The sequence below is a fragment of the Anoplophora glabripennis genome, unplaced genomic scaffold (assembly GCF_000390285.2).
Source record: "Anoplophora glabripennis isolate ALB-LARVAE unplaced genomic scaffold, Agla_2.0 scaffold3, whole genome shotgun sequence".
Taxonomy (NCBI): Eukaryota; Metazoa; Arthropoda; class Insecta; order Coleoptera; family Cerambycidae; genus Anoplophora; species Anoplophora glabripennis.
Window position 1 is genome coordinate 3,787,319 of NW_019416486.1, and position 11,461 is coordinate 3,798,779.

The 11,461-nt window shown below is 32.7% G+C and overlaps 1 protein-coding gene across 2 annotated transcripts in view; it reads left to right on the forward strand.

The window, feature by feature from the left end:
- Window positions 1-10,919, forward strand: part of LOC108917887 — a 58,994-nt gene extending 48,075 nt beyond the window's left edge. For both annotated transcript variants that reach the window (XM_023454691.1, XM_023454692.1), the window contains 11 exons: window positions 3,233-3,498; window positions 3,631-3,735; window positions 4,228-4,398; window positions 4,456-4,651; window positions 4,707-4,970; window positions 5,044-5,200; window positions 7,891-8,055; window positions 8,123-8,292; window positions 8,343-8,510; window positions 8,582-8,779; window positions 10,141-10,919. In XM_023454691.1, the coding sequence (XP_023310459.1) occupies window positions 3,233-3,498; window positions 3,631-3,735; window positions 4,228-4,398; window positions 4,456-4,651; window positions 4,707-4,970; window positions 5,044-5,200; window positions 7,891-8,055; window positions 8,123-8,292; window positions 8,343-8,510; window positions 8,582-8,779; window positions 10,141-10,220 (1,940 nt within the window). In that variant the 3' untranslated portion in view covers window positions 10,221-10,919. The remainder of the gene's footprint in view (window positions 1-3,232; window positions 3,499-3,630; window positions 3,736-4,227; window positions 4,399-4,455; window positions 4,652-4,706; window positions 4,971-5,043; window positions 5,201-7,890; window positions 8,056-8,122; window positions 8,293-8,342; window positions 8,511-8,581; window positions 8,780-10,140) is intronic.
- Window positions 10,920-11,461: the final 542 nt, after the last annotated feature.

An 11,461-nucleotide genomic window follows, 5' to 3' on the forward strand; every position in this document is an offset into this window, starting at 1 on the left:
GTAAATAAATGCCCTATGCCTAAAATCAATATTTTCGGAAATATTGGCACTTGCCTAGCAAAACCCCGTTCATTTTGCAAATTTTACTTTTTATTACTCTAGTAGGCCATGAGTTTGCCATTCAAGTAACAAAATTTATAATTTTTCTTTTATCCGCGGACAGTAACAAAATTAAAATCGTTGTCCAGGGCTAACTTGATGGTAATTAAGAAGAAACTGATAAAAACGTAAAATGTATATTTTCTTCGAAATAATAAGTTAGTTCAAACAACAGAAAAATGCTAAATTTAATGATTAACAGTAGATTTTAACAAAATTTAAAAAGAATAAGAAATTACTACAAATGAACAGAATCGAAGAAGTGTTAGTAATAAATTAAATACTTAGTATAAAAAGAAAAGAAATATAAATAGGTACTAACTAAATAAGCAATTTAACTATCTAAGAAAATGTTCAAAGCGTCTTCCGTTAAATTTAAACTCCATCTATTTTGTGAGTGCATTCTCACAAAGTGCGAGTTTTCTGTGGCGAAATAATGAAAATGATGTCGGTTGACATTAACATTCTTATGAAAGGTCGCCTCGTCTCCAAAAAGAACAAAATCTGTAAAATCGCGTTCTATTCTAATTTTGTTTTGAACCCACTCGCAGAACTCTAATCGTCTTCTGCAATATTCATCACTTAATTCCTGCAATAATTGTACATGGTATGGATGCATTTTATTGTCTTTTAATATTCTTTGAACAGATGTTCTTCCAATATCTATTTGAATACATGTTTCTCGTTGACTAATATGAGGGTCTTCAGTGACAGCCAAAAGAACGTTTAATTCGTTTTCTTCAGTGAATGTTCTTATTTTTAACATTTTTACAATAACATAAAATACATTACCGGAATTATCCTTCTCTGTGAATAGCGTTGATGATAAATTCGTGTTGCTAAAAAAGTATTTTTATCACTTGCACCCAATGCATAAATCATATCAACCATTTCTTCTTGAGAAAAGTTCATTTTGAAGTATTTTTAAACTTACAACCCAGCAGTTTACACCACTGACAATTAAACAACAACAGTAATCTTGCAGATTTTGTTATTTTATGTCAAACTCATGGCCTACTAGAGTAATAAAAAGTAAAATTTGTAAAATTAAAAGGGTTTTGCTAGAAAAGTGCCAATATTTCCGAAAATAGTGATTTTAGGCATAGGGTATTACTTACAAAAGTTGTAGGTAATCCAGAAACAAAATAATATACCGGGTGTTTCATTTAAACAAATCCTCCTTCGAAATTCGCTAAACTGGGGCTTATGTGTAGAACACCCTGTGCAAAATTATAAAGATTTTTTTCTTTTGTTATTTGTCCATATCTTTGGTCCGCATGCCAACAAAATATTTTTTTTTAATTATTTTTAATACCTGCACAGTGGATAGATTTACAGAACTCTGTCCCTGAGAAAATTATATTATTTTTTTAAATAACTTAGCATCGCCGCTTCGAATACAAAAAACAAAGACATAGCTGGAAAGAGAATTTTCTGTAGAATACAAATTTTTAAAATATAGAGTGTTCCATTTAATTAAAACCACCTTCAAGATGCTCCGCCCTAATGTCACCATCTTGTATAATTCAAAACATTTTTAAAATGTGAACTTTTTTAGGTACGTCATTACTCCCATAAAATATTTCTATTCAAATCTTTGTCACACTATTGGGCCACCCTGTACTTATATTATCGGATATTAAATATTACGAGTTTTGATAAAAAAGTAACGGGAATTACGTTGGAATAGTTCATCGCGAATTTTTACTGCCCGGTCGTACAGTTAATTCTACCTACAAGTTTGAGTGGGGCTATCAGGAGAAAACGACAAAAACACGAGAGACAACTCGTGGATCTTGCACCACGGCAACGCACACCGCTTTGTTTATCCAATAGTGTTTGGTGAAACAACACCGTTGTACTAATGCCGCAACCATCCTATTCTCCGGACATGACCCTGTTACCTTTTCCTATTTTCCAAACTCAAAAGGATACTCAAAGGACAAGGTTTTTATGAAATAAAGGCAAAATCGCAAACCGTGTTCAAGACGATACCTAAAGAGGCGTTCCACCAGTGTTTCTCAAACTGGAAACTACGTTGGCATAAGTGTACAATATCACAAGGGGATAAAAATTGTAGATTAAATAAATATTTTCTGAGAAAAATTAATAATTCCCGTTACTTTTTGATCAAACATTGTAAATGTCTTTTGACATTATGCATTTGCTTTGTTACATTTCTCTTTAATATCTACTGACTTACCACATTAATACCATGAAAACTTTTTTTGAACCGCTGACTTCACCGATAGCTCTGCCTCTGTTTACAAGTTTTGGCTCACGCCTATTTGGATAACTTGCAGTTTTCATCAGCATTTTCACTCATTATCACCATGTTCATTTAATTCATTCAGTGTTTATTTGCACTTACATATTAATATTCACACTGCACTTTCACAAAAAGAAAACACAGTTAAAATAATCTAGAAAAGTGATTAACTTCGTTTGTTCACTAATAATTTTCACAATGAAATATACTCAATGAAAACTAAAGTGGAATTGATGATTACCCAAAATTGAACTAGCAAATTTTCTGTTTACTACAAAAAAGAACGGACAAACAAGCGTCATTTAAGGTCACAAATATTCACCACTTTTTATGTAGTATGTACGTACGTGCGTGACTATTCCAGAGGTTCTCAATAAGTTTAACATAAATTACCTAACTCATAAAATTTAAGTACTGGAAAATATTAGCATATGTGTAGAAATTTGTATAATTTGAGTTTATGTATAATTTATAAACAAGTTCTTACATGACATCAGACAAGTCTGCAAATTAAATTGCCACTGTTGGAACTAAAATATGTGTTCAATATTTTGCAAATATGCATATATATATACGTACTTAAAATAACCTCTCATCATTTGCTCCAATATGATTCGCCTAACACTTCTTTCATTCTCATTCATTCTTTATATTAAATATAAACGAGTTGAGCTAATATTAAATAAGTATTTGATGTAGAGCTTATAATAAATACAATTTTGAATTTTTCAATATGCAAATTTACATTTATACTTCCATCCAAAAACTTGTTTTGAAAATGTCTGAATATTATTTGAAAAAGTTAAATTTGGAGTGCACAACGTGTATAATCATTACTATTAAATTAAAATTGTATACTTACAGCTATAGGAAGCCTGTTCCCTTTCCTACCTCTCCATATGAACGCGATAGGTCTCGCGGCGAAGGATGAATCTATAACAGTCTCGATAGTAGCCCCCCTGATAGCTACAATCGGGCCCCTCGTAGCTGCCCCGCTAGCGGATAGGTTAGCTGGTGGTTTCGGGGGTGCCCCAAGGAGTAAGACTGGGCGGTACCTTAGGGTCATGATCGCCGTATGCCTGGTACTAGCCACCATCTTTTATTGGCTGTTGCTTGCTATCCCACCAATTGTGAGTATTTTTTAATTTATTCTATTTTCCATTTTAATTTTTACGTATTTCTAATGAAGCAGACATTTTTAATACCAATTACTTAGGCATGTTAGGAAAATATTTTTATAGTCAAGTTCTTATCTTGTTTAGTTAAGAAGTCCACCCAACGTATCTTTTGCATGTGATGAACAAGGAGGATTTATTCTACAAGATCGGTGTGGAGCTGACAGGATATGTTATAATTGGGGATCAACGGTAAGTAAAATTGGGGTTATCAAACCATATGAAGGAAAGCGTAAAAATAATTGTTTAGAAATATCAGGGTGCTTTTAGAAAATATCATTATTTGACATAGTCCTCCTACTTCATAACACTTGGTTTACTTGGTAACACTTGGTCCATAATCTTGTGAATGCCCCAAATTAGTAGAGTGGGGAACAGAGCTCTTATGGGCCACCTACTGTCTGTATTAACATCTAATTTTCCATTTCATTTCCATCCATAAGGCCAAGGTGGTTTGTAAAGGGCCTCCGCACATTTGTGGACATGTTTACTAAATCTAGATATGTTAAAAATTAGGGGAGAAAATAAATAATTCTGTTACTCAACAACTTTTTCTAATATACAATTTTTGGAAGAAATATATTTAATATGTACCTTCAATTATTTCAGTTACGTTTCAGTATCTTACAAATTCCTACAAGTAGTTATATTTTATAACATTTTTACAAATATTTCTCGTTGCAGAAAGGTTCAGTTTTGGTAAAGAAATGCCAATTTTCTTGTAACGCCTCGTCTTCTTACTCTGGCGAATATACAACACCATATTCCGAAGAAGAGGGAGTCTCTGAAGCTCCTGAATACTTTGAATCTGGTGAAGCAGATCAACCTACTGACCCTATTGAAGCACAAGCCTTGGTAATTTTTTAATGATGAAGTGCATAGTATAATAATCGATATCACTTCTTCTTTTAGGTGTTCAATGATACTCAACCCAGCAAAAAAGAAGTTCATTTCATTCCACACCCCCACATGTGCTACAAAAATAGCAGTGGGGAAGAAATTTGTGAGGTGTACACTGAATTCACCAAACAGATACATTTCTCAATTGGGCTAAAGCCCACAATAACGAGTGAAGACGACGAAGATGACACTTGCAAATATCCATTTGGTATGCTGAATTAAATTAATTGAAACTATTTTTTCTATAAAATGTACATTTTCAGCTGATTATTTCCACTGCAGGATAAATCCTGGTGTGGTTGACAATCTAACCAGTATACAAATGGATTGCCACCCTGTAGTTGTATGTGAAATCCATAATCCTTATACAAACGAAAACAGTCTCCTGAAGAGATCCCAGTGTGGCTATGACAATATCAGCTTTTGGTTGTACCTGCTCATCAGATCTTTCGCCGATATATTTCCCGCGGCAGCTGTTACCCTCTTAGCAACGGCCGTAGTGATAGCTACTAGGGAAACGTCAACAGGTAATAGAACTATGACTACAGTATTCAGCTGTAATCCTGTGGCCTACAAAGTACAGATTTGAATTTTTTTCAGGTAGAGGTGATATTGGAAAACAATTTGCAGCTGGCGCTTTAGGATTTGGTATATTTGCTCCAATCATAGGAGGAGCTGCTGCTGGAATATACCTATATGCTATGATCAGCTTCACGGTATTAATGGCTATTGCCGTTATTATTTTATTAGTCGATTTGTAAGTACTATTAAATTTGAACTTTTTTGACTAAATAATTTTATCGGATCATAAATAAGTCAATTATTTTGTAAGAATTTCTCAACATTAATGAAAAGTTGAGTCTGACTCGTCTGACTTCCTTCCATTTAAATAAATAAGTATTTGTGCAAAACTTTAGTAACTTTGATTTTCACCTCTGTTCCGGTGATAAACATATGCAGTATCGTTTGCTTTGTCATGGTTTTTAGATATAAAATTTTATACAGGGTGTCCGGTAAGTACCTCCTAATCTCTCGGGAGTGTATAGGAATAAAATTTACGTACGTTGTATTACACATGGAGCTCTACGATTTGATGCTAAAATCAACTTTTTGCTATTATCAGGTGTCCAGAAACGGACTGGCCCTATCACAATTTTTCTCAAAATTTTGACAGAAGTAATTTTATCAAACTGAAAATATTATTATTAGATACTCTGAAGGTTTTTCTTTAAAAATGGTACTCTTTATTTATTTCGAAAAAATGAACGGTTTGCGAGATAAATCGGTTTTGAAAAAAATTGGTAACAAATACAACAACAATTAAAATTTATTTTTTTACAATAAAATCATTCCCGCTAGTGCCAGCCTACAGATTCACCATAAACATTTACTGGTGGTGAATTAAGGGAATGAATAATGCCGTTTCTTGTAAAATCAACATCTATGACCAAAATACATCTACAAATTATTATTGCTCTTGTCTCCATGGAGTTCTTTTCTATTGTTTTCGTTGTTAGACCCTGTTGATTTTAAAGTACTTGTCAAAGGCGCGTGACAGAATAAAAATTCAATTTTATTGTGGTATTCGTTTTAAGCCGTTAGAAATAACATTTAAAAATGGAAGAATATTCCTGTGCAGAATATGCTGATATGCACCTAATTTATGGGGAAGCATTATGCAACTCCGTGGAGGCAAGAAGACTTTATGAGGAAAGGTTTCCGGGTCGACATTTGCCGAGTCCAAAAACTTTTGAAAGAGTTGATCGTAGTTTAAGAGAAACAGGTAAAAAAAAATAGTGAAAAACGTTAGTGAAACTAATTTCTTCCGAATCCTTTATTTAGGAAGCTTTTTGCCACGCCGTGGTGGAGCAGGAGCCCCGAGGAGAGTACGAGACCCTCATGTAGAGGAACAAATATTGGAAGACGTTGCTAATAATCCTTCAAATAGCATAAGGAAGCTTGCGGCGCAAAACAATGTTACAAAATGGGCTGTACATGAAACTCTGAAAGAACAATTGCTTTACCCGTACCACATCCAAAAAGTACATGCTATGTCTCCAGATGATTATCCAAAAAGACTTCAATACGCCAATTGGTTTTTACAGCATCATATTCGGAATCATAATTTTGGTACATCTATTTTGTTCACCGATGAAGCAGGTTTTACAAGAGACGGCATAATTAATTCGCATAATCTACATGTCTGGGATGAAGAAAACCCTCACGCTTTAGTTCAAACTCGCTACCAACAAAGGTTTATGGTGAATGTGTGGGCTGGCATTATCGGGAATCATTTGATTGGTCCATTTATTCTGGAGCAAAGACTTAATGGTGCTCTTTATTTGCAATTTTTAGAGGAAAATCTAAATATTTTGTTAGAAGAAGTGCCCCTTCAAATAAGAACTGAAATGTGGTACATGCATGACGGTGCACCACCCCACTTTGATCGTTTAGTACGTCAACATCTGACGAATGTTTTTGGTGATCGATGGATAGGTCGAGGCGGACCTGTATTATGGCCACCTAGGTCGCCCGACCTAAACCCATTAGACTTTTTTCTGTGGGGTCATTTAAAAAATAACGTTTATTCAACACCCGTAAATAGTAGAGAGGAACTTCTGCTGAGGCTAACACAGAACTGTGACCATCTCCGCAATAATCACGGAATATTATTTCAAGTGCACCGGGAAAACATTCGTAGGATTAGAAAGTGCATTGAAGTACGGGGTGCTCATTTTGAACATCTACCGAAGTAACATTTAGGTACCTTTGTTCATTGTTGAATGTTCTTTGTTGCATGTCTTGTAAGTAAGTTATTTTTCAAATGTTATTTTTAATTGGTCACTACTTGCTCATAAAGTATAGCCAACCCGTTCAAAGATTTCTGGACTTGATAAAGTTAAAGAAATTAAATGCATGAAATAATATGTAAAAAAAATAAATTTTAATTGTTGTATTTGTTACCAATTTTTTTCAAAACCGATTTATCTCGCAAACCGTTCATTTTTTCGAAATAAATAAAGAGTACCATTTTTAAAGAAAAACCTTCAGAGTATCTAATAATAATATTTTCAGTTTGATAAAATTACTTCTGTCAAAATTTTGAGAAAAATTGTGATAGGGCCAGTCCGTTTCTGGACACCTGATAATAGCAAAAAGTTGATTTTAGCATCAAATCGTAGAGCTCCATGTGTAATACAACGTACGAAAATTTTATTAAAATATACAGGGTGGTTTCAAAGTTATAACCCTAAACGTTAATTTCTAGGTACCCCTTTGACCCCCCATAACTCCGTTAGGGGGCACATTAGGAAAAAAAATTATAGGAAGGACTAGTTTTATTTTGACCTTCCCTATACACTCCCGAGAGATTAGGAGGTACTTACCGGACACCCTGTATACCTTTAAAAAAAACTATTCAGCATTACAGCAATAATTTTTTTTTAGTAAAATGCCATTAAGTCCTCCAGAATGGTGGTGGCACACCAGATGTGGCTTACTGGCACTGCCGATGTCTTCTGTAAGAAAATACGGATTGGAGATAGCAGCTCTTGGTGTTGTTTTGTTCTTCCTTGGTGTTTTCTGGAATGCTATCGACACATTCTTACCTTGGTAATATGCAACTACAAGTGATGTTTATTCTATATATATAGCATCCCTATAATTCTTCCTATTGTAGGCATGTTGTGAAAATTGAAGAGGGCGAACCCCTTGACATTGGTTTGACGGTAACAGTAGGAGCAATACCTGCTGTGTTCTTCTTGATATTTGCGGAACGGATCGTTGACTATTGCGGGCATTCCAATATCCTAATATTTTGTTTTGTGAATTATATATGTCACCATTTAGGTAAGACACACCTTCTAGAGCAAGTGCAGATTCTAATGTAACTTTTTTAGCTCTCATGTTCATCGAAAATGCCTCTTACATCCTCCTATGTGAATGGATGGAAATTTTCACGTTGCATATTATGTATATAACGTCCGTCTTATATTTGAGGCATTTGGTGCCTCGCAAATTTACTTCTTGTGGTCAAGCACTGCCAATTATTGCTCACTTTTGTTTAGGTAAGTGGTTTGTTTCATTAAATGTTCTTACAACTGGTTTAAAGTTTTGAAATCAATTTTTTTAATTTTAGGTCGATGTTTCGGTGCTCTTTTTGGAGGGATGGCGTACTCAGAATATCCCAACAATTTCCAAGATGTCCACAGAAGCTTCTGCATCGCTGCCGCAGTTATTGCTATCATTTATTTCCTTGCTTATCATTTCTACATGAAACCAAAATGTGCAGCTCCAGTGCACTTACCACCTGATCCCGCACCGGCTATATTCCAAAGTAAGAGATATTTTTCTTTCAGGATGGTAAACTTAAACAGGGTGGTATACTAAATTTTGTTTAAAAAAGCACATTTCTAGATTATCCAGTTAGAATTGATTGATCTGAGTTTTCTATTAAAAATGGTAATGTTGTTTTATATCGAAAAAGTAATCCGTTTTTGAGAAAAATCGGTTTAAATATGTTATACCACTTCCCAAAGTGTGCTTTTCTAAGCACTTATGAAGGTCTATCATATGTTGGCCTCTGAATTTGAAAATTTCGACAAGCAAAAAAATTGGGGCAAATTTTAGTTGACGACCCCCTTTTTGAAATTTTTGAAAAATTTTAAGATGATCTACTTCAACTTTTAATGAGCGTTCATGGTGTCAAAATTCTTAATTTCCCTTCACTCCATTTCAGAAATATTTAAAAAAAATGATTTTTTTTGAGGTCCCATTTAGGTGGGCGTAGCTCCCTTAGGAAGCATTTCTCGATCAATGTTTATATGAAAAAATATTTCTTATTTTTGGCAATAGAATCAAATGGTAAATTATTGGACAATAATTATGAGATACCCTGTATAAAAGAGATTTTAGATTTAGGAGAAAAATATATTTTTTTTTAATTAAAAAAATACTCTTTTTGGAAAATATGTGGAATTTTAGGTAGATTCAATAATGTTAATTAATATTTAGTTATATAATTACGTTAATTATACAGGGTGTCCCCGAACAAGCTATCTAGTCCATGCAATGGCTAAGCTGAAAAAAAAATTCCAAGTCCGTGCAAGAAAGAAAATTTGCAAAATTTTTTTATCGCGCTATTTCTTAAAATTGCATGATAACTGTAGCTCCTAAAAAATTTCGACCCAAAAGGTCTAAAAATTAGAATTTTAGAACTTCAAAAGGCTTTTTTAATTCCCGATACGACCATTTTTCACCTAAATACAGTCTGTCAAAAATCACGGAAAAATTTCGGAAATCCTTTTGACCCTTTAATTTTTTGCATTAGAGTAGTTACCTATCAGAATGATTATTTGGACAATGTAGTAGTACAGAATTTAGTGCTCGGTAATATTCCACAAAAAAAAAACATTTACTTCTCTTCATATGAATTTAATTAAAATTTCAAAATCTATTTAAAATTAATTAATTTTATAATATGCAAAAAAAATTCTTCAACCATTCCAATGTAATTTTTTGTGTTTTTTTCATTATCGTTGTTAGTTTACTTTTAAACAACATTTGGCATTTGGCAAATTTACTTTTCAAAATCAAAATGTGAATAACCATTTTAATACCTTGATTTTGAATAACTCATTCTTGCTATTTTATTTAGCCCAATGTAAATTTTTAACTAAAATATGCTTGAATTTCTAGATGTGAATGAGAATGGATCTTACACACCTCTGAGGGTATATCACAACAGTAAATCGAAGAAAGGACATTTTAGATATTAGTTATTTATATTTCATATGTGTGTAAAACAGCTTTACCTATTTTTGTAATAAATGATATATTTATATTTATAAGCTTTATTGTATATTTTTTTACTTTTTTGATAGTCTTTCAAGTTATATGGCTGTGGTTCATGTTTCACCACTTTTTTTTTACAAGAATTTGAAGTACATTTCTGTCACTGTTCTCACTTCACTAGTTTTACAATTTCTCTTGGGTTTTATATAAAAAATGCAATTCAAAGAATTGCCATATTCTAGTAAAAATGAAGGAATCAAATACATTGTAGAAATTATTTGAGGAAAATTGGTTTAAAAAAGTTGCTATAAGCAACACAAAAACATGCTCAGTAAAAGCAATTTTTAGTTACCTGTGTAAAACATTAATGTTGTAAATATTCTTATCACTTAAATTTCTGACTCAAAAATAGAAAAATCACTTTTTTTAACATATTCACAGCCATATCTTTCGCAGCTTTGTTAATAGTTACAAACTTTTTAAATAAAACTGTGGTACCTATCTCATAGAAACATGCATCAAATACATGTACATGTTGTTAATTTTGTACACAAATATTTTTGTTTTATATTGTTTTTTTTTTTAATTAATGAACTGTATACAGTTAATGAAATAAATATTTGATGTGTCCATATTTTTCTCTTGTAAAGTTTAAGTTTTTAAGATTGTAGGTAAATATAATTAATTAAATGAATTAAATTATAATTTTATTATACCATAAAGCAGTTGTTCACAAAAGTATGTCTCACAATCTCCTAGGGGCTACAGAAGATGTTGCTGAGATTGCTAAAGATTTTATAAATTGAAAAAATATATATACACATAATTTTATAATTTCAGATTCTTGGAGATGTATAATGCTTTTGTTTTAGTAACAGCTCTCAATGACAAAATAATGTCTCATAAATATTGCAAAGAAGGTTGCAAATGTGTCACAAAATTTGAGAATCCCTTATGCTGGTTCAGGATACACGCTATTTTTTTAAATTCAAAATTGATTGAACTGTGACGAAGAAAATTCTTATTTTTATATTTTATCATGTATATAAAAAAAATTCATAAGCGAGTTGAACTTTCCGCCAACTGGATTCCGTCTTCTAAAAATGGATTATTGTTCATGATTGATAATCATGATCGAATTCCTCTGGAGCAATGATGAATAAAGCATTTGGCTTTTGTGAACATTTTCTCGATTCTGACTGGTATTCCTAAGATCGGGCATTCC